Here is a 24,252-nt window from a genome sequence, read left to right as displayed (position 1 = left end):
GAACGAGGACCCCTGTGTATGTCACCTGAAGTTTTATGAAGCCCTTCACAATTACTGGGAATTAAAGGCACTAGATAAGATTGTGCTTCTTCGTAATACTATCTGCCATTATTGCCACAAGTCAAACTAGACTGTAAGATCAGATACAGTGCTTAGCTTTTCTAGTGGCAAACTATGTTAATAGATTTTAAGGACAGAAGGAACCTCTGTGATCATAGGTCTCATCTCCTGCATAATACAGGCCCCAGAACCTCACTGAGTGATTCCCGCATGCAGCTCAATAACTTGTGGCTGAACTAGAGCATCTTTTAGAAAGAAATCAAGTCTTTATTTAGACTTCAAATGATGGAGAATTCACCACATCCCTTGGTACGCTGTTCCAATGATTAATTACCTCCATCTTAAAAACTGGAGCTTTGCTTCCCATTTGAATTTGTCTAGCTTCAACTTCCACCTATTGGATCATTCTATGCCTTTGACTGCTAGATTAAAGAGCTATCCCACCATCAGCTCAAGACATCTCTTAAGCGTCTCATCTATAGGTTAAAAACATTTAACCCTTTAAGTCTCTCACTGTAAGGCAAGTTTTCCAGACCCACAGTCATTCTTGTCGTTCTTCTCTGAACCCTCTCCAATTTTTCAACACCTTTTAAAAATGTCTACAGCAGTATTCCTATAAACTAGTATTACAGCTGTGATGATTGTGCTATGCTCTTATCAAAAATAAGAGAAATTGCACAATGGCATGAAATGGAGTAAATATCACATGACATTTTGGTACAAACCTAAGCAAAGTGTAACTTTAGATTACACTTGTAAAGTTATTGGTCCCATTGGCACTCTATATTCTCACTGGTCTTTTGACACTTTCATGTCTCCGTCACATTCCCAGACAGCATCAAAGTGAAAATGTAAATGTTCACACAGAAAATGAATTGTGAGTTGTAATTATAAGTTGCCTCTTCATACTTATGTTCACCTCTCACAAAGCCTATAGGTCCGGTGCTACCAACAGTTATTCTCATCCATAGTCCCCAAGCCTTTAATAGGACTAGGCACAGAAGGAAGTACCTGTTTGCAACATCAGGCCCTATATCTGTAAATAAAAGCCAAACTCTCTCTCTCTCTCTCTGTGAGATATGCATGTACACAGTCCTTCAAATTTAAAACATTTACAATACCATGTCATTCAGTTCTTCAGTTTTAGCTCAATGATCTCTTAAAATACATTCCCAGATAGTGCCTTAGCATAGTAGTGGTATTTTGACTCCCCCAACCATACCTTATTCTTCCCCTCTATCATTGCCATGTGTTGAGTGATGCTCTGGATTCTGTTTCCTCTGCTGCTGCCACTTTTCAAGATGAAAGGTCCCTCAGTGTTAGAGCAAACTTCATACCTATGGAGAAGAGAAATCAAGTGCTTCGCTTAGCAAAATGAGTGTAGAATAAACAGTTGATTCAGAAGAACAAGTAGCTATCCTAAGCACCTGCTGCTCCTAAGGGAGCAGTAAGGGCTCTGATAAGCTGTCAATTACATCTATGCTTCTTGATATCATTAGCAAACATGGGCTGGAGGCTGAAGTTCAGTTCCAGATCCAAACTTCCCCCAAGAGCGAAGGTTCTTTGGACTCTGTTCTTGTTTGACCCACTGTAGATTTGGGCTTCAGGCGTGAAATTCAAATATAGACGAGAATCTGAACTGAATCAAAATTTGGGACTGTTTGGGCCCAGTATTCTGATTCTAGTATTTCAAAGTTTGAAGCCCACCATTCAGGTTCAGCCTTAGCTTTAATTATTATTTATATTATTTTAAGACTTAAAATGCTGACAAATTTTAAAAACTTCTGAGGTCCATTTTTTACAAATGATTCCAAAAATGAACCTTTATGTGCAGGTTCTTTTGGTTATCATAAAAATTATGTCACAAGCTCTAATTTTCTTTGTTTCAACAGATTATCTTCCACATGTTATCTTTCAATTTACAAATGGTAAACTATCTACTGCTGTGACGTCCTGTTTACTAGACGGGCATTAAAACTACAACCAAATAATCTTACAAATTAACAAAATAAAAAGTTATATCTAACTGCCAAAGGGGTTCAAACATTTTTTTTAAAAGCTGAATTAAAAGCATATTACATTAATATCTTACACTACAAATTGGCTTTTAATCAGAACATTCAGATGTGGTCATGGTGGAACTAATTTCTTTTCCAAAGCTTAATTTGGTACATATGGAAATAAACACTTTGGAATGTTTGTTACATTCTGTCCATCTCGAATGTTTTCTCAGGACATCTAATTATATTTTTAACTATTACGTTCAATCCCAATTTAAAAGGTAGAGCTTGCCCCTTCATTTGTGTAAAAGCTCTTTCAAGTTTGATATGTTCTTCAAACACATCAAAGTTTTTAAATATAACACATTTAATGCTCATCAGCAAATTGGATTCATATGTACATTGGGCTGTTTGGAGAAGTCACCTTTAAAACCACTTGGTTGTGCACTGACAGCTACTGCTAAACTGACCAGAGAATCAAATAACTCTACATTTTGCTTGCTTCCTTCATTGTTTTTGTATTACGGTAGATGGTTTACACCATATAATAATTTTAAAATGTTTTGCATGACATCAAGAGTAATATTACATTAACTAATGTTATGTTAACTAATTTAACAACCTTTCAAAATGATGATTCATTAACTAATTTGGACATCATTACAGATGTGTGGCTTTCTGCCCCAAGAATTCCTTATGATGCAGGGATATGCTCAGCCATCTTTACAGAAGTGAAGGGCCATGTTCCTTCATGTGGAGGGTGGGGGAAGCGACGGAGAGGATTGGGATGGCAGGTATGCGGTATGGGTGCAATCCACAAAGCAACTCAGGTGCCTAAACACCAATGTTAGGTGCCTAAGTCCCCACTGCGACACAAAACCACTGCTTGGCTGCTGCCTATCCCTGTCGATCATTTCAAAACTCATTTGGCTCCTAATTTTCTACTGTAAAAGTTCCCTAGGCACCTAAGTTTTAGGCCATGGGGCATATGCACTGCTGCCCCGTTCCAGGCCCCCAGACACCTGTCTTGTACCAAACCCCAGAGCGATTCACAAACCAGGGGAAGATAGACATTCAGCTGCCTAAGTCACATGCAGTGTTTGATCTAGTAGGCAGCCTCTGAGCACGCCTACCAGCTCAGGGCCCATTCAAAATCTGACTGGATGAGGCCAGGAGGTATTAGTGTATACTTCATAATGCTTACTCCAGTGCCTAGAGCACTCACCTGGGATGTTGGAGACCTAGGCTCAATTCTTCCTTTTTCCAGAGGGGGAGAAAGGAATTGAAGGGAGGGGCGAGGCGATCTCCCACTTCCTAGGTGCGTGCTTTGACCATCAGGCTAGAGTCATTCTCTCTTGCTGGCTTAATGATTATTTAAGAATTCATCCACATGGAACAGTCATTGGTGCAGAGTGAGAGAGAGTGCTGGTGAGGATCCACCTGGGTGGTGGAAGACCCCAGGGCCAGACGCCCTGCTCCAATGATTTGTTCAGTAGTTACCCACAGTGGAACAGCTTCAGCAGGAGAGACTGAAACAGCCCCACATCAGTACATGCCATAGCCCAGTGGTTAGCACACCCTTCTGGAGACTCCCCCCTCAAATCATTTTGCCCCCTGTGGCAGAGAAGGAGGAACTGAACCTGGGTCTCCCATATCCCAAGTGCGTGCTCTAACCACTGGGTACAAGTTATAAGGTGGGTACCACCACCTCCTCCATTTTATGGGGAGCAAGGCAGGCCCAGAGTTAATTCCTGCAAGAAGCGACTTAGGCTCCTAAGCGAGTTGCCACCGGGTGGCTGGTTCCTGTTCATAGCTCACTAGCAGAGCTAGGCGCCTCCCTGCAGCCCACACTTAGGGCTGGTCTATGCTACAGACCTATATTGGTATAACTACGTTGCTCAGGGGTGTGAAAAATCCACACCCCTGAGCAACATAGTTATACTGACTTAACCCCCCGTGTAGACAGCGCTATGTCGGCTGGAGAGCTTCTCCCAATGACTTAGCTACCGCCTCTTGGGAAGGTGGATTAACTGCACCAACAGGAGAGCTCTTGTGTAGAGTTGCCCTTAGGCTCCTATCTCAGAGAGAGGGGCGGGGCTCAGCACACACTCCTCCAGTCAGCAGTTCCCATTGGCTAGCTTAGGCAGCTCACTCCAGCTGGCTTTGTGGATCTCAGTCCAAGGCACCTGTCTCCCCCCACCCTTCATTTTATAGGGAGCCTAGGTGCCTAACTTGGCTTTGTGAATAGCAGTGTTGTTCCTGTGGTTTTCTCGGCACTAAGAAGTTGGGGGCTATGATACAACTCAGCGTTGCAACGCCTACATCCTTTCACACGTCCTGCCCTATCTACCCAAACATTTCTCTCATGCTTTCCATATGCTATTTCAAAAATCAGTTTCTGTGAGCACACTCGTGGAGGCCTGAGTGAGTGGATGGGATATAACGTTAAGACAGTTTTGTCAACTCATTCAAGAGCACGCAAGGACAAAAATAGGCTTTAGAATGGTTCAAATAAAGTTAACCCCTGTCTGCTTTGGCTGCACCACTCTTCAACAAAAACAGTGTTTTTAACAGCCTGTTTGAAAAACAGTAAACTAAATTGGAGGAAACTGTAATATAGATGGGGCCAATAATGCTTCCATATTGCTGTGATTTGCAGGACATATTCAGTGACCTCGAGACTGTCTGTACACAAATGACTATTTCATCTAGTCTCTTGCAGTTTGGGCAGGGGAAAGATCTTGTCACTACCAAGTGAGGCATCATGGTCTCAGTTCAACCGTTTTTCTTGTCCATCAGGTGTTTCTTTGTCAGATATTTACCCTCTGAAGCAGGTGAAATTGTAGTCTTAGAATCATAGAATATCAGGGTTGGAAGGGACCTCAGGAGATCATCTAGTCCAACCCTCTGCTCAAAGCAGGACCAATCCCCAACTAAATCATCCCAGCCAGGGCTTTGTCAAGCCTGACCTTAAAAACCTCTAAGGAAGGAGATTCCACCACCTCCCTAGTCTTGCCTCACTGAATACATTGACGTCTCTTTGCTGCAGTGTTGAAAGTCTGGCCTCTTTTTGATAAAAGTACTTGTTGAAAAACATAATTTGGCAAGGGAAGGTGGGAAGGTTTAGATGAAAAGGGCTTCACAATCAGAATTAGGCTGTGCATCGGCTATGCCAGAGATCTTAAAGGTCCGCAGCTCTGAACCTAGTTGAAATTATTCTCTATAAGAGAATAATTTACAGAGGAGTATGTATGATTAGACTGCAAGCTCTTTGTGACAGGGACTATCTCTGTTATATGTCTGTCTGATGCCCAGCATAATAATAATAATGAATAAGTAAAACACTGGATGGAATTTTCCCCAAGGATGTGCATATGTGGCTTCTATTGACTTCTAAAAGAGAACTGGATAAATTCATGGTGGTTAAGTCCATTAATGGCTATTAGCCAGGATGGGTAAGGAATGGTTTCCCTAGCCTCTGTTTGTCAGAAGGTGGAGATGGATGGCAGGAGAGAGATCACTTGATCATTGCCTGTGAGGTCCACTCCCTCTGGGGCACCTGGCATTGGCCACTGTCGGTAGACAGGATACTGGGCTAGATGGACCTTTGGTCTGACCCAGTACAGCCGTTCGTATGTTCTTATGACTTCACATGTTATATTATGTTCACATTGCTGACTATAATGGTAATGCAATTATAATGGAAAATCAAATTCATTAGTCCCAGTTAGCCACATTTTGAATGACTTCTTCTAATTCTATTCTCAAATAATAAAATATCTCAATGCAGAACGAGAACGGTTTTCAGTGTCCTGACTTTGTTAGCCAGTTCAGTACTTCCCCCCACCCCCGTTATTTCCAACTGAGCCACATAGTATCATTGTTTAACCCAGCAGAATTGGTTAGAGCTGTGCAATAGGTAAAGGAGAGTAATTAAAATCATGTCTCCTGCTTTGGTTTATAATGGCAGGTATCTTGTAACAGAAAGGGAAAAGTCTTAGTTGGATTTAAATATAAGCCCTGAGCCAAGTTTGTGTTCATGTAATGATGTTTGAAAAGGTACAGACAAGAATGGAGCTATACAAATCCATTCTGGCCGGGACTGAAAAATCATAATCATCTTCCAATTATTTTAACTGATGTTTCACTGTCGGTCCCCTCATATAACTTCATCTATGCATTTTTGTGTATGTTGATGTTTGCCAATCTCTTCAAATTATTCACTATATAAAATAGGTGGGGCGCTCCTATTTGTAACCAAAAATGTCAGAATTACTGTGGGGAAATCCCACAAATCTTTGGGAATCAGAGACTGAAAAGATTATTTTTACCTGGATCTCTCTGGAGCTAGGGAAACACCAGTTGAGCTGAGTTTAGTTTCCTTAAACACCCAGGAGGGTTTACACCAGAATTGGAGTCAGACCAATGGAAAGCACACAACACACACAGCAATTCACAAACAAGTTAGAGCTTTGCCAGCATGCTCATAAGTAACACAACCAGTCTCCCCAGCTCTTACACCTGCCTTCACACAGATCCTTTCATGCCCTTTTGTGCTGGTTCCATGTATACACATGTAGGTAAGTGTATATATCAGGGCACAATCAGACCCCAGTGTCCACACTAAGTGGTAAGGAGATTCATGGGGGGCCAAAGGTTAGGAATCCTTCCCCCCGTGACTGGAGGGATCAGGGGTCCATTGTGCTAGGCACTGTACAAACACAAAGAGACAATCCAGGCCCCAAACAGCTTCCAGTCTAAGCAGGACTGACAAAAGGTGGAAGAAAAGAAGTATTATCATGCCCATTTCAGAGATGGGGAACTGAGGCACAGAGACATTAATGGTGAAATCCCGGCCCCCACTGAAGTCAATGGCAAAAATCCCATTGGTATCAATGGGGACAGAATTTCATCCCCAGGGACTTGCCCTAGGTCACACAGGGGCCGACCTGGGACTGAATCCAGAGCTGTGGAGTCCCAGGCCAATGTCTTAGCTACAAGACCTGGTAAATTGTTTCTCTTGAATTCCGTTTTCTCTTCCCCTAATTAAGATGTGTGCATGCGTGTGTGTATACAAACACACACGCTTTAGCCCTGTTGTGTCAAGTGCTTGAGAAATAGGCTATTCATTTGTAAAACCAGAAGCCATTAATTCTATTTTGGATTTTCAGAGGAAAATGCCGAAGGGGGAATGAGGGGTCAAAGCTGTTAATCTGACACTCCGTACTCTCAGGAAGCTCAAAGCACATGCATTGTAGTTACAGTCAGAACACAAAACACTCCCTGCCTTTTAAAGAAAGGACTTAAGACTGTGGGCAAACTTAACTCCCTGGTTTTCAGTTTTATGAATTTACACTCTTGGGAGGGTTTTCGTTTGGTTGGTTGTGGGGGGGGGGTTTGGAACCAGAAGTTCAACTTTAAAGGCCATTTGTGGAATTGGCCACATACCAGCACTTCAGAAGTAATTTGGGGGAGGGGCGTGAGCCTGATTCTTAAGAATACATCAACCTCTTAAGGAAGTAGAGTGTGCCACGTTTGAAGATGCAAAGATAATCACAGTGCTGGGAACCGTCTTGTGTAGAGGAGGAAGCCAAACAACAAGAGGAAAGCAGCATATGCTTCTGATTTCGCACAGGAAGCTCACAGCACCTCCTGTCAAAGCAAGATAAGAAAACTCCCATGGCCTATTCTGGACAAGGCCACTGTTATCAACCTTAGCTTCACACTGTCCTCACTCTACTCCACAGCCCTCTCCCTTTCCTAATGAGTTTCAGAACTCTTACCTCTATTTGCATACCACATGCCAAGCATAATAGTGTGGTATATTTATAACTATTGATGGGGAAAAGTTTCCAGGGTGAGAGTGTACTACATGTCATTTTGGCTTATTCTACTGAAGTCAAAACACAAACCAGTTTCATTCTAGAGCCTAATAGGTATAAACACCAGTATTAACATAAAAATAGTCATGTTACCAATATGGATGGTTTACACTGATTAGCGAGGGCTTAGGCAAGGGATTTTTCTAGTTATTCTCAGGGTGTATTGAACTTCCTGTATTACAGATGGACCTGAACCAAAACTCTGGAACCCAGCAAACCCCAGCTTGGAACAAGATCTGAAATTTGCAGCTTAGATAATACAGTGATGGGTACCAATATAAGAACCTAGATCTCTGTATTATATTAAGAAAGAGGGTGGCAACTTCTGTATTCACATCACTTGAATTCCTCATTCCCAAACCTACCAGTGAGATCCTGGGAGCCTACCAAAGCTGTCCCAGACTTAAAATCTCATTCAGTCCTCAAAAGAGTCTTCCATTCTCAGCAAATCCATAGGTATTGTAAATAAATATTGAGATCTTAAGAGCAACTGACATCTAGTCTGTATTTTATCTTATTCAAGGTGTCTCTCATATTTATTAACTGAGTTTGAATTGTTTTCAGGCACTGTCAATAAATAACTACTGTGAAGCTGGAGTGATGAGACTGAATTGGGAGACAGCACAGGTATGAAGAGCAAGAGAAAGGCACACAGCAATTGGGGTTAATAACTTTTAACACTGGTTAAAAAATAAAACAAAATCATATCGCCTTTCTCAGTGTCTATCGTGTTTATACTAAAGAACTGTCTTCATCAGAGTTTGGGCAAACTTACTGTCAAGAGATGAAGTGATTTGCATCACTCAGGATGTGATCATGACAACACTGACTTAAAGATACAGGATCCGGAAAACCTAAGCCCTAGAATCATGAAGAACATAGGGAAACTAGTTTCCCCTTTGGTTACCAAAAACGCAAATTTACATGAGACTGTGCTTATCTGCACATTGAGGTTCTACAACAAAAGCTAGGGTGACCAGACAGCAAGTGTGAAAAATTGGGCCGGGGTGGAGGGTAATAGGAGCCTATATAAGAAAAAGACCCAAAAATCAGGACTGTCCCTATAAAATCGGGACATCTGGTCACCCTAACAAAAGCCATCTGTGCTGTTGTGTAATCCATAGCACAGCACAATAGTCATCACACATTGTTGGGAATCCTGAATCATTTTCAGTCAGAAAACAAAGGGGCATAAGAGTACTAAGGAGCAAGGAGATGTTATAAAATGTCTTCTATGGGGGTGGTTGGTCTGCTGGTATGTTGCCAATGTGTTTGAATATAATTGGCTGCCAGTGTTATAATGTGTTTACCTGTTGAAGAGTCACGGTATAAATGTTCCTTTGCTACTGCAGGTGCTGTGTCAAAAATAATCAGTGATATGGTGATATTGATTTCAATGGTGCTGGGATTTCACCCAGTATAGCCAGCCTACCATATTAAAAGAATAAACAAATAGCAATATGCTTGGAGCATTTTCAGTAAGTGTTAGGACATGGCTACATTTTTACAAATTGTTTCTCTTTTTTAAAAGTGTCTTTGTATTTTAGTGCTTATGAAAGGGGGCCAGATTGAAAGCCTGGTGCATGAAATCCTCCGTTTATTCACAGTGACGGGCACAGCATGAACAGCAGCGGTACAAGCTTCCCCTCACTGACTCCTCAGTGTGCCTCAGATCTGACCTGGAGATGAGAAGGTATGTCACTCTTCACTCTCACTGGTCCTTGGCCTCTCTGCTGGGGCTGTCCCAGGTGCCAGTCAGGGCCAGCTGAGGGGGTAGTGTTTGTGATGTCAGTGCCTGCCCACTGGAAGCTGATCAGACATCACAAACTCATGTCAGATTTGACACCTGCCAGTTTGCAGATGGTAACCAACTGCTGATCTCTACCAACCAGCACCACTCGCTGGAGTCGTTCAAACCCCCCTCAGCATGAACAGAAATGGGAGACCCTTGGCCAAAGACCCTATAAGCCGTGCTGAAAAGTTTTGCCTTAATGAGCAGCAGGGGAGCAAGGGACTGCTTAGTGACCATTCCCTTGGACTCTGTCACTTGTGTGTAGGATCAAGACAAAAGTTTCTTTTCAATCTCTCTGCTCAGGTGGGTAGCGGGGGGAGGGGAGAGGAGGAGGGGAACAGTGTATGTTCTTTGTGAACACCCAGGTGTCCCAGGTCCCATGCTTTAACTCTGGCTCCCTTTTTCCTGGTATAGATCCTCGTTACTTCTCATGTACACTAAAGAGCAAGTTGACAGAAAGCATGAGTCCCCCTCTACTCCCCCACCCACCCACCCCGCCAGTGCTTTCCTGACATGCAGCCATGGATTTAGAGAAAAGCTGGCTGGGAATTACAGGAGTAAGAACAGCAGTCTTTCTTATTATTAACCATGGGTAGCTGGACAATACAAGCTGTTCTCTTTTCATGGTCACAGTTTCAAGCACTACAACTGGTCCTGAACTATTTGCTGGGACTGCTACTGAAGACTGGTTGTCCTGAATTTTCTCAAACAAAACATTATCATCTTAAGAGTTCCCAGTATGCTCAGGAAATTTGTCTGGGGCATGGAATGAAAAGAAAAGTCAGATGTGTCAGAAGCCAGGAATGACATTCCCACCTCAACTAAATTGCCCACATTCTTCTCATGACTGTCATAAACCCTTTAGTCACCCTACTTTTTTTCCTGGCTATCTTATCCATGAGAGATACATTAATCTATGTAATTAAGTGTCCTACAATAGTAGATCATGCAGATGACTTGGCAAATGGTTGCTGAAAGAATGAGTTCTCTTCCAATTGCTTTGCAGCTTGTGAGACCAGTGGCCCACCAGGAAAGTGACAGTGCATCCATTTCTCTGGTCATTAAGGTGACATGGGATTATTATACCTTGGTTTTTGTTATTGGCTAATTGCATTTTGCTGCTTGACACTCTGCTTCCTGCTGCACATTGCTCAGCAGTTCTTACAAACTTAGAATAAGATTTTGTTTCAGCCAATCCTTCCTTCCTTCCTTCCTGGTCCTCCACCTCCTTTCCTCCCTCTGCTAGATGCTAATCACTCAGATCTCCTGTACAGTCACTGGGACTCAGCCTCTCACTTTCCCTCTCGGACTCTGAGAGAGGACCAATTCCCCTACCTTTCCCATAGCTGAGATGAGCATTGGCTGGAGCTCCGGAGATGTTGCTCAAAGCATAACAACAGAGCTAACAGCTGAAACATCTTTCCTTACTGTTGCAACAGAGATTGGTTTTAACATTTCATTTAGTGGAGGAGGAAAGGACACTCAAGTATCAGGACTTCTGAGAAGTCAGAAGGCTAAATGGAAGGACCATAAAGATAATAGGAGCAAATTGTGCAATCTGACTCCCTTTTATTCTCAATTCTCAAATCTCTGATTTGGATCCACAGTCCAAGCTCAGGGTTTCCAAGAGAACACAGGCAGATGTTGTTCAGTGCCTGCTACACTAGTCTACTTTCTCTACTCAAACAGAACATTTTTCTCAGTCAAGAATACAGTCAAAAGACCCCACTTAGATCCTGATGCAGCACCCTGTATCTGCATCCTTCCAGGACCCAGATCATCATGAAATCTCCATCCTCACAAAAAAACTGTTATATAGAAGCAAGCTTATTGTTGTCCAGGAAGAGGAGAGCCTCTTCCTCCTACACTTCTCCAGATTATCTGGCATGGCACAGTTGTCTCACCTTCACCCAAACAACCTATGGGTTCCTAATATTATCCCTAAACAGAGCTGTCATTCAAGGCAATATTGACTCAAGGTTTAAGGAGGATACTGGAATCACTCTCCAGTGCTCCAGTTGTCCTGGTTGGAGATACATGGCTCTATACAGCAATTCCCTCCCTGTACTGCTTACCAGACAATGTCAATTCCATTCGCCAGTGAACAGCTGAGCGGTAATGGAGACGAAGAGCCACTGCTAATGCCCTGCCAGGTGGTCCACGCTCAGCACTGCTTTGGGCAAAGGACTTAGGGCAACTTTGAGTCAATTGTGGCACTGGATGTAGGAGGAGGGGAAAGCCAGCCCCAAAGAGAGGCCCAAGAAAGTAGGAGATAGATATTTAGAGGGGAGAAGGAAAACAGGGAAAAGGGTGTGGAAAAAATACTGACAGACATAGAATAAAAGCAAACTGCTACGTAAAGGGGGAGAGGGAATAAAAACAAAGGCGTAAGAATGTTAACACTATATTTTGAGAAACGCTTGCTTATATAATGAAATATAATGATAAATGCATTAATAATTCTATTCAAGCACATACACAGTCTGATCCTGCAACCATTTATGCAAATGGCAAAGCTTCCATTGACTTCAGCAATGCAGGAGTGGTGGATAGTTTAGGAGTCCCACTGGTTTTAAAGATTCGGTGTGTTCCAGAGTTAGCACCTATCTCTAACTTGGGGCATCCTCTTCAGTGTGGTCCAGTATTTTCAGCTGGTTGAACTTTTGAAAGGACACTGTTTATTCGCAATATTATTTGCACAATAGCCAAACGCATTTTCATTATAGTTTAATTACAATAAGTAACAGTCCTCTGGGATGTCTGGGACATTGTTATATTTTCTTATGTTTTAAACCAGTTTGGTTTGATCCATCTCTAATTAAAAAAAAAAAAGTCCTTGGCAACATCTTGTATCTTGTGCTTAAGCATTCTTTTATTAGACTTGAGAAACTATGATTAAGAGCTATTTTAAATCTAGTACTGCTGAAATTTGAACGATCAAGCTTTTGGTTCATTTAAAGCACATAATGAAGCCTTTGATAGCATTTACAATATGCACAGTAGAGTCATCAGAAATAATTGTTTGACACATTTACTGTATCATTACAAGGAGGACAGACAATGGCAAACTATCCCAAGCCTCGATATACAAAAACAAGCAAATCTGTGTTTGACAAATACATCGGGTCTTATTCTCAGGGCATTTTATAGGTAAAATATTTGAAAGGACTATTTTGCAAGATGCACATAAAGGATCAGGGGCACTTTTCTAGTAATTTCCACAGGACAGAAGTGGCTGCTCATTAGTGAACATCAATTTTTGGCTCACAATGGAAGCCTACAGTATAGGATGACCTGCTTTATTTGCTCATTTGTTCAGTGTGAAGCAATGCTGAAAATATTTCAGTTGGGAGGCTCTTTCTCACTCTCTTTACTTGATTTAAGATTCTTTCATGGGAATTTCAGTTCTCTGCACGTGCTACGTGCAGACCGACACACCATCGCAGGTATGGGGGCACGTTTTAAAAAAGATGAGTGAAGAATATAGACCCGGGGGCTCATTTCCACTTAGTTCCCTTTACACAGCTTTGCCAATGTAAAGATGCATTTAAGTGGGGGAAAAAATATATTTACACCCACGCTAAGCCTACTTTAGGCTATCAGAGTAGCATAAAGGCGCCTTTGTGTAAATGAGAATCAGACCCATAGAATCCATCAGCCAGATCCTCAGCTGATGTAAAATTAGACCAGCTGAGGACCTGGCCATGTGTCAAATTAAACAAAGGCATTCTTGAACTACCTGTTGATCTGACCTACTTTTACCATAAGACTCAGCCTTCCCTTCCTGAAAATAGAAGGTGGCACAGGGAACAGAACACCACACAGACACTGTGGACAAGCTAATGGGCATCCATGGTTGCAGACAGCCACAATTAAATTTGGGTGCTTCAGTACATTTCTAATTAAGCCCAATTAACATTTGTTCTTTACTTGTTAATTTTACATACCTCACCGATGTTCCAACCCTAGTTTCCTCCAGTAATCTATCCAAGCCCATCCTAATGACTCTGCCTTTCAATCCTGTATGAGTGTACCGACATAAACAATGTACAAATGCAATTAGACTGGTTCTGCACGCAGGGCCTGCTCCCAGTCCCATTGAAGTTGGTGGGAGTTTGGCCACTTATTTCCATGAGGGCAGGATCAGGCCTTCTGTACGTAGGCCGTTCTAAATGCAAACTCTAAGCTTCTGCCCGGGTGTGAGCTGCTCACATCTCTTCGTCTCTGGAAAGTGCCCGCCACTGTGGTGTAGGAGGGCCATCTATGTAGAAATGAGCTCAAAGCGCAAAAGTGCGATCACTCTCGCATTCAGGGGATGCTTTGGAAGGGAGGTTTCCAGGCAAATCATTATATAGAAAAGGGCCATTGCAAAGTGCAGATAGGATTCGTGTTCAGATATTGAAGACTCTCGGGCTGTTCTGATCCAGGGTTTTAGTTCAGGCCAATTTTCAACTAAACTAACCTCTCTTATCCTTAGTCTATGTTTTTTCTATAGTACTGATGCCCTTTTCTGCAGTTTGGTGCTGAGTACCATGAATTCTCTGATTGCTTTCTTACAAAGACTACCTTTTAAAATGGCTATAATAACTGAATAGGGTCAATCCGCTCCTCTGCCATCCATTAACCCAGTTCATCCCATCCACTGGCAATCACACACAGCCCTCCTTTGTTGCACCTGAGCTTTCTTATTTTCATCAAAGAGCCCTAGCTTTTCCTGCCCACAGTCTCAACAGTAGTGAATATGCTGGGAATCCCAAATGGATTATCTCTATGGGCAGGCACAAGACCCTCAATCCTTTATTACTGCATTTTTCCAAAGTCGATGGGAAAGAATGTGTGCTTAGGGCTTATGAGGGTGTTCTCTCAGTACAGCCTATGGCTATCTGTCTCAATTCCTGCAAGTGAGGGAAGTGCCAGATCTGGGTCTTTTAGGGCCCCTTTTACGCTGCTCTGGCCCTTTTACCTGGTGTAAAGGAGCCAGAGCAGGGATGAGAATTTCACTCAGAGGTCCTAACCTTTTTACTTATTCTGTATTAAATCAGCAGTAAGTCCACTGAACACAATGGACCTACAACCAGGGTAAAAGTGGTGTAAGAGAGGAGAATCAGGCCCCAATTTCCCTAGTGCCTAATATTTTGTAGATACCTCCAAAACAGTAACCAGCATTCGAAGAAACAAAACTAATTCAACATAATAATGTTGCTGTGTTTGCAGAGTTGCTCTCTGGGGAGCTGGCGTAGGTTACTCACTTGGTATTCAGTTTGTTTGAGTCTAAACATAATGGAAGGGTAGGGGGAGAGGGAGCTAAACTGTCCAAGATAACATTCCAGTGCTGTGTGTGTTTACAGGTTCAGAAGGGTCAAATCAATTGAAGCTCAGTCAGAACATGATGAGGATATCGCTTCAGCTGTCCACGATCAACGTGGAACTGTCCAGAGATAGAAACGCCCAAAGAATAACACTGTGTCAGTGCTGAGGAAACCAGTGATTGTACTGAACAATATCAATATCCCACTGTGCCTTCCTTGGCAACCTCTGCCCAGACTATTTTAAGACAAACACAAATCTGCAGGGCAGATTGCAGGATCAGTCATTTTGAGCAGGTGCTCCACACTGAGAAGCTAACCTCTAAAGCTTCAAGGCATGACTCCCATTGATTTGAACGGACCTCCCACAGCAAACATTCTGCACACCACTGCTTATGGCACCTGTTTCATTCCACCCAGAATGAGACTTGTGGAGAAGGAGGGCCAGAAGCTCGGCTGATGTACACCAGCATGGCTCCCCTGAAGCCATGGACCTTTGGCCCTGAATCTGACAGAGGAGATTCAGACTCTAGAGAAAATGAGACTAGAGGTGACAACTCAGGTTTGGTATAAATACGCTGGGGAAAATGATTTGTACTGTTGGGATTGCTCTGCCTTTTCCGACCTTCACTGAATAACTTTTTTGAGGATTCTCCCCAATACATCTAATGCTGGCTAGCTAGCAAATAAAAGATGAAGTACGTAGCTGTATATGAGCTGTGGCGGATCTAGCTATAGGATATTAACACACATTCATTACTTTACTTCCCTCTGTTTTTATTCTCATTTTATTCTCTCCATTCATTTGCATTCTCTGCGAGCCCATTAGTTTTGGGTGAGCTTTAAAAACAACCTTTTCTCTTATCCCCAGATGGGTCTTTCCTTGTCTAGTATTTTGGGGGGGACAAAATCCCACCAGAAATTTGAAAAATATATAAGAAAAAGTTATTTAGTAGCATATGAGTTAATTTGAGCAGAGTAGGGCAAAAACAGGGACATTTTAATTACACTATTTGTCCCCCTCGATTCCATAAAGACAAACGTGTTGAGCAATGTTAGAACAATTTTTAAAAATCCCATTCTTTAATTTTCCATCAGGAAACTATGGAAACAGGCTTAAATGTAGCCATCCTGTTGCCCACATAATTGACAAAGGTGAAGTTACTTAAGTTCATTGCATGATTAATCACATAGTATCAATGTATCTGCATGATCTTAAAAAAATACACAGAATCCAAGGACTACACTGCAAGATGTTTTAGATTTCAACTACAGAAATACTGAGGGAACAAAGATTTAAAGAAATAGCCACATTTTCAAGTGGTTTCCATTAATGTACCTTTATGCCGCGATCCTGCAAAAAGTAAGCATGTGTTTAATGTCGCACTGTGAGTAGTTCCACTGATTTCAATGGCATTACTCACATTGGGTAAAGTTAATCATATGCAGAAATCTTTGCAGAAATTGGACTCAGACTATAAGTTCTTGGAGGGAGGGACTGTTTTTTTATTATATGTATGGAGGCTCCTACTGAAATGGGGCCCTGATCCCTGATTGGGGCTATAGTAACCGCTGTAGTACAAATAATTGTGGGTTTATCAAGTGGAGTGTGCAAATCTTCACATCTGTACATATAAACAGGCACTGGCAGATCTAACTACACAAAGCTGGCACTAAGAGCACTTGGGTACCTAAAGTTAGGCAGTTAAATCCAGAGAAGGGGAACACCTGTAGCTTCCACAGGAGAGATGCCAGTGGTCACAATCTTTGAAAATCAGGCCAATTTTACGTAGATGGCAAACTCTGGAGCTCAGTACCTAACCTTATACATCTGAAGTCTGAAAATTTTTCTGTACTGCAGTTTCCAAACTAAATATAGTAATTCTGACCTACTTCACAGAGAGGTTTTGACTAGGGCTGTCTATTAATCACAGTTAACCCACACTATTAACTCAAAAACATAAATCATGATTAAAAAAATAATCACGATTAATTGCAGTTTTAATCACACTGTTAAACAAGAGAATACCAATTGAAATTTATGAAATATTTTGGATTTTTTTCTACATTTTCATATATATTGTATTCTGTGTTGTAATTGAAATCAAAGTGTACATTATTTTTGATTACAAATATATATTTGCACTGTAAAATGATAAACAAAAGAAAAAAGTATTTTTCAATTCACCTCACACAAGTACTGCAGTGCAATCTGTTTGTGGTGAAAGTGCAACTTACAAATGTAGATTTTTGTTGTTACATAACTGCACTCAAAACCAAAACAATGTAAAACGTCAGCGCCTATGAGTCCACTCAGTCCTACTTCTTGTTCTGCCAATCGCTAAGACAAACAAGTTTGTTTATATTTACAGGAGATAATGCTGCCCTCTTCTTATTTACAATGTCCCCAGAAAGTGAGAACAGGCATTTGCATGGCACTTCAGTAGCTGGAATTGCAAGGTCTTTATGTGCCAGATAAGCTAAACATTTATAGGCCACTTCGTGCTTCGGCCACCATTCCAGAGGACATGCTTCCATGTTGATGATGCTCGTTAAAAAATAATGCGTTAATTAAATTTGTGACTGAACTCTTTGGGGGACAATTGTATGTCCCCTGCTCTATTTTACCCGCATTTTGCCATATATTTCATGTTATAGTAGTCTCGGCTGATGACCCAACACATGTTGTTCGTTTTAAGAACACTTTCACTGCAGATCTGACAAAATGCAAAGAAGGTATAATGTGAGATTTCTAAAGATAGCTACAGCACTGACCGAAGGTTTAAGAATTTGAAGTGCCTTCCAAAATCTGAGAGGGACGAGGTGTGCAGCATGCTTTCAGAAGTCTTAAAAGAGCAACATTCCAATGCAGAAACGGCAGAATCCAAACCACCAAAAATGAAAATTAACCTTCTGCTGGTGGCATCTGACTCAGATAATGAAAATGAACCTGCGTTGGTCCTCACTGCTTTGGATTGTTATCGAGCAGAACCCATCATCAGCATGGACACATGTCCCCTGCAATGGTAGTTGAAGCATGAAGGGACACATGAATCTTTAGCGCATCTGGCATGTAAATATCTTGCGACACTGGCTACAACAGTGCCATGAAAAACACCTATTCTCACTTTCAGGTGTCATTCTAAACAAGTAGTGGGCAGCATTATCTCCTGCAAATGTAAACACACTTGTTTGTCTGAGCAATTGGCAGAACAAGAAGTAGGACTGAGTGGACTTGCAGGCTCTAAAGTTTTACATTGTTTAATTTTTGAATGCAGTTTTTTTACATAATTCTACATTTGTAAGTTCAACTTTCACTATAAAGAGATTGCACTACAGTACTTGTATTAGGTGAATTGAAAAAAATACTATTTTGTTTTGTTTTTACAGTGCAATTACTTGTAATCAAAAATAAATATGAAGTGAGCACTTTACACTTTGTATTCTGTGTTGTAATTGAAATTAATATATTTGAAAATGTAGAAAACATCCAAAACTATTTAAATAAATGGTATTCTATTATTGTTTAACAATGCAATTAATCGCAATTAATTTTTTTTATCACTTGACAACCCTAGTTTTGACAACTGAACGTTTAGTGTTTTGTCATGTGCTATATACATCCTAAAACTCACCAGGAATGCATATTCGATTCTCCCCTGACAGGGGATATAACAACTTCCAGAATCCCAGCCTTTCTGGACAATTGTCCCTTGCAATGTCAGCTGGGATTCTCATGCTGCAGAAGGGAAAGTGGGGAGAAGTGGACTTCAAAATTCCATGCACACACTTAACATAAACTGTTATTATTTTATCTCACTTGTATTTTGGTAGGACCTACAATATGCTATGCACTGTCTAAATACAGAGTATGACATATGGCCTGCCCAAAAGAGCTCACAATTTGAGAAGACAAGCAAAAGTCACAGAGCAGGAAGAAGGATAAAACTTACAATCAACACTGCTTCCCTCCCTTCCAAACATCAATAATCCCCAAAGGTCTCTGGGTCTAGCAATTAACACCTAGCTACTTTTTTAATAGATAGCACACTAATGTGGGTTTTAAAGGCCTAAAAAGAGGAAAGGGTCATGGCCTTATGGATCAGCTCAAGGAGAGTGCCCATGTGTTATGGGGCAGCATAGGAAAGACAAAATTCAGGAAAGCATCTCTTGTCAAGAAAGTACTGAAGCACATGCATGAATTTAAGCACAGCCGTAAGTCCCAGTGAAAGTCAGTGGGACAGAACACATGCTTACGTGCATTCCTTAACTGCGGCCTGTCACAAGCTGGCTGGCCCTTAACGGTTCAGCCTGTGACAGTTCACCCACCCCACTCCCAAACCCCAGACAGAGCTTCTCCTGAACAGCTGGAGATGAGGTGGCTCAACTTAGTTATTAGACCCCGCTGGTGGAAAGCTAGGGATACTCATGAAGAGTTGGGTGAGCCTAGCTGGGGAGAGGAGCTGGATTGTTCCCCCTCTCTGAGAAGCAGCCCTGAAAGCTGGCTGAGAAAGGAGAGAAAAGGAGACAGGGTGAGCTGGAAGCCTGACGGGAGGCAGGAACCCTGAGGAGCAGCAGACTGTCTGAACCCCTGAGTGGGAGGAGGAATGTGCCTGCCCCTGGGCAGTGGGTTGTTAGAGGCACAGGAGCTGGGACTAAGCCTGGGGACAAAGTATAGCAGTCAATGCCCACCTGTGAGCAAAGGCAGCCTGCTGAGCAGCAGGGCTGAAGATTCAATTGTTTTGAGTATTTCTGTTGGACTTTGATACAGGTCTCTATGGCCCTGGAAGGGGTAGGGCTTTATAAAGTGGTCTGGCCACACAGCCAGGTGGCAAAAGGACAGTGGGAGAAACTGAGGCAAAAGCTGCTGCAATACTAGAGCCAGCCCAGAGGGGGTGTATTGCGGCAGCAACTTTGCCACAGGACCAAGGACTTGTGGAAGATGCAGACAATCTAGGATGCCACTGGCATCACTTGTGATGCATCGGGAGTGGGAGGCAACACACTAAAAGCTCAGTTTGGAGCTATTGTATGTGCCCACAGAGGGCAGTAAAGGGGCATAATCTACCTCCTTACTCCCCTGCCCAGGCTATCTGTATTGCTAGTCTTTGTGCAAGGGAGAGAGCAGTTGCCACAGGGCCACTAATCACTCTCCTGGGCAGGAGGGTGGCGAGTGTGTGAAGACATGGCTCTGCCTTTCCAGTGCACCAGGCAGTACAACTGAGCTGGCACAGAGGGGGAAGTAAACTGTGCCAGGTTACTCCTCCCTGGAGCAAGGGGCCCCCAATTATTTAGGTGTCTATGTCTTTATCTGACGACTAACTTTCACCATGTATTTCAATGGGAGTAAGTAGTATGTGAAGTATTAAAAATGGAGCATCTATATTTTTATTTGTTATGAGGGCTAAAAGGAGGAAAGGGGAGTATTAAAAGAGAATCGCAACAAAACGATTTTGAAGGCACATTTGAAACAGATCTGGAGACAAACTTGAAATAGAGCCAATGATTGATATTTAATTTGTTGCTTTTATCCTTTGATCACATGTTAAAGCTCATTTCTACTCATCTCATTAACTGAGTCTTCAGTGGTTTAGAAGTTATTAAATTTTATTTCTCATTATATGATCTACTATATAGTAGTGCAGTTCTGTGTTTGTGAAGAGAGAGAGATGTTTCACAGGCACAGAACATCACTCTGATTCCCGAGCAAGAAGAACCAAATCTTGTATCAATTCCACCCTATATTTTAAATAAAAATATGAAAAAATGTTTAAACTTTTAGGTCAAATAAAAGGATCCAATGTCGTAGTCTATATGGCTTTCACCAGGGACTCCTCAGTGAAAAGGCCATTGTAATTTCTTCTAACCTACGCCTTACCTACAAGTAAAAAGATCAAATTTAATTATTGTTTTGAAAGTGGTACTTCTTATGTAACAAATATAGGAAATACTGTTGGTGAAATGGAGAACTGCAACTTTTCCTTACTAAAGCACATGTAGAGATTTCTGGTGCCACCTATTGGTGAGAATAGTACAGCAAATGATTCTCATTTGCATAATCTTAAAGAAAGGTACAATCAGGGGTGAAAGTAAAATTGAACTCTTACTGGTACATGGGCCGACTCTGCCCCCCCCCACCCCCCGGAAGGGGAGGGGCCTTGGGAAGAAGGGGCGGGGCTGGGGGTCAGCATCCCCCAGCCAGCCCATCCGCGCTGCCTGACCTGAGCCACCTGGGGCTCTAGCGGCAATTTAAAGGTAATTGGCAGTAATTGCTTAGCATCTTGAAAGATTGCACCCTTCATTAGTAGTTATTATTCTATTGTTTGTGTCAAGGATTTTTAGTTAAGAATCTGTTAGACTTTATGAGTTAGGCCATTTTTTGGCAAAATGAGTCAGTGTTCAAACTAGTCATAAAAGAAAACAAAGCTCGGGAAGGGGATTTGAATACAAAAGATTCGCTGAGCTTCAATATCACACGAGTCTTTATGATGGTGTTAGGTTTTACACTGCTAACGTACAATGAGGTAAGAGCTGGGCATGTGTGGATTTATGATATTTCGATCTACTGGAGTATCAGAAGGTATATTTGCCTTTGTTCTTTTAGAATCCAAAATATCCTGAAGATTATTCCTTTTGAATTTCAAGAAGAAAGGGGAACTCATCTGTTGTAACAGGAATTTATAAGAGAAGCCTTACAGAGAACGTATTGTAGAGTACATTTGCTTTCTAAATACTATCTCCTGTGGACATTGCATGCATGATTAGAAGTGTACTATATACAGCACTAATAGTTTGTACCATCAGCTCTACCTACAACTGTAAACAGGGGCGGCTCCAGGCACCAGCGCAGCAAGCGCGTGCCTGGGGCGGCAAGCCGTGGGGGGCGGCCTGCCCGTCACTGTGAGGGCGGCAGTCAAGCAGCCTTTGGCAGCATGCCTGTGGGAGATCCGCCAGACCCGCGGTTTTGGCGGCAATTCAGCAGCGGGTACGCCGAAGCCGCAGGACTGGCAGATCACAGAAACGCCGCCGAAGGCCACCTGACTGCCATGCTTGGGGTGGCAAAAAACATAGAGCCACCCCTGACTGTAAAGTAATGATGCAGAAGGTGCCACTTCTGGCATATTTTGCATAAGAAATTGCATTTTGCCCAGATGTGTTAAAATTCAAAAGACAGCGATAAAAAAATCATACAAACTCTGCTGATTTCTCTGCTGTAATTGCAAGCTTTATAACTGTAAAAAAAGAAGTTTTTGATCATTGTAGCGTGGGGGCGGAACAGGTAAACAAGCCTTGGAATGATTTTGTCTACCTACCTTGCTTTGGAATGATTTTGTTTACAAGGATGCCATATCCATGTAATTGTAGGCTGAGGAATACCATAAACAGTGCAAGTCAGCACTTGCTTGCTGCCCAGTAGGTAGAGATTGGGATCAGGAAATGACGACACTGCTTTTTCATAAATCTGGGGTTTCACTGTAAAATGCGTAAATAGAACAGAAGTCAGAAGGAGCTGAGTTTCTACTGCACCCTGTCGTCATGTAAGTAAAATCATCCTGCAGAGTGGGAAGTTAGGAAACTGAACCCCCCTTGGGAACTGAAACAACACCAATGGGGAAAAGTACAGTGAGATGTGTAGACATTAAAAATACTTAAGTAATGCAAAAAAAATGTAACTGTGGAAGGCAGACCCCAACCTGGTATAGATCAATGCACTTCCATTGGCTTCAGCCTAGCTCTGCCAATCTACACCAGGAGCTTGACCTTACTTCCAACAAGTCAACAGGAAATTTTCCATTGACTTGACTAAAACAGGATCAAGCGCTAGCTGAGAATCTGGCGCTTCAATGAGTTTAATAACTAAATTAATGGAGGTATCCCATCTCCTAGAACTGGAAGGGACCTTGAAAGGTCATTGAGTCCAGCCCCCTGCCTTCACTAGCAGGACCAAGTACTGATTTTGCCCCAGATCCCTAAGTGGACCCCTCAAGGATTGAACTCACAACCCTGGGTTTAGCAGGCCAATGCACAAACCACTGAGCTATCCCTCCCCCCAAGTAGATACCATCCTGCAAACTTACCATTTACAATGAGTGTGACTGTTAGGTTCTTATACAAGTTCCACTGTCGTATACTCAGTGTTATAGTATAATTCCCTGCATCCTCTTCAGCAACATCTCTGATGATTAATGAATAGTCTTTAACCACATAGCGGGCACACTTTTCAGCAGCGGGTAACCCATCTTTTAACCTGTTAAAAGAACATTATAACGTATTATTATGAAAATGGTGTTTTTCAGAGTAACTATATGCTAGAATGGGAACATCCTCATGTTGAAATGTTTTAAGCTATGAGCATCTATGGCAGACCAAGTTTGCACTTTAATGGTCAGAGGAAATCACATGGAAAACAGCATTTTGAGAAATAATGTTGCTTAAGTAGCCTATATTCCTTCATCTTGTGTCTCTTCTCTTGACCTTTTGACTAGGCTTAAGTATAGTAGCTCTGGTCAAGTGTAGGTAGTCTCTTGGTCTATCCAAGGCCGTGATCAAGTGTCTTGATGTTTTTGGTCTTTTGGCCTCGAGATGAAAACCTTGTCTTTGTTTCTGGGACCTTGAAGTGAAAAAATTCTCTAAGTTATATCTGTTTAATGTCTGGTATATGCTTTATCAGTGGCATATCCATCACTTGCAGGGACTAGAGCTCTCTAGATTTAGGCCCAGATCTGTTAGGGTATTTAAGCATTGCTGCCCTCAGCGTCACAACCCCAAACTGAGCCAAAATCCCATTTTCAAAAGGGATTTAGGCACTTAGGAGTCTAAATCCCATATGCAGATGGAATTTAGACTCTTAAGTGACTAAATCCCTTTTGAAAATGAGATCAGTCAGGCATTGAAACACTCAGCACAGCACTACCTAAATAATTTTAAAATGTGGGCCTTTGTAAAATATTTATAAAGTACTTTGACAATGAAAATTCTATGTGTTAATATCAATATGATCTAACAGACCTCTCCAACTTTTAACTGGTCAAATCTATTTTTTAATATCTATGTTTGTATGAAAATGGAGAGTCCAAGCTCTCCAGCTGCTTATTCCTAATTTTATGTCATCAGGACCAATCCTTCACTCTTTACCCACATAAATAAAGTGAAGGTGAAGTCAATAGAATACTCTTATGAGTAAAAGCTGCATGACTTTCTTTATGACATCA

At 42.0% G+C, this 24,252-nt stretch overlaps 1 protein-coding gene across 7 annotated transcripts in view; it reads right to left on the bottom strand.

Moving 5' to 3' along the window:
• The window catches only part of FLT1 (fms related receptor tyrosine kinase 1), a 147,973-nt gene that overhangs the window by 75,425 nt on the left and 48,296 nt on the right, over window positions 1–24,252 (bottom strand). For all 7 annotated transcript variants that reach the window (XM_065581379.1, XM_008167458.4, XM_042842844.2 and 4 more), the window contains 3 exons: window positions 23,119–23,288; window positions 22,354–22,513; window positions 1,283–1,397 (listed from right to left, as the gene is read on the bottom strand). In XM_065581379.1, the coding sequence (XP_065437451.1) occupies window positions 1,283–1,397; window positions 22,354–22,513; window positions 23,119–23,288 (445 nt within the window). The remainder of the gene's footprint in view (window positions 1–1,282; window positions 1,398–22,353; window positions 22,514–23,118; window positions 23,289–24,252) is intronic.

Source organism: Chrysemys picta, chromosome 1 (assembly GCF_011386835.1).
Source record: "Chrysemys picta bellii isolate R12L10 chromosome 1, ASM1138683v2, whole genome shotgun sequence".
Classification (NCBI taxonomy): Eukaryota; Metazoa; Chordata; order Testudines; family Emydidae; genus Chrysemys; species Chrysemys picta.
The sequence above is the reverse complement of the archived record's forward strand: the minus strand, read 5'-3'. Positions and strand labels throughout refer to the sequence as shown.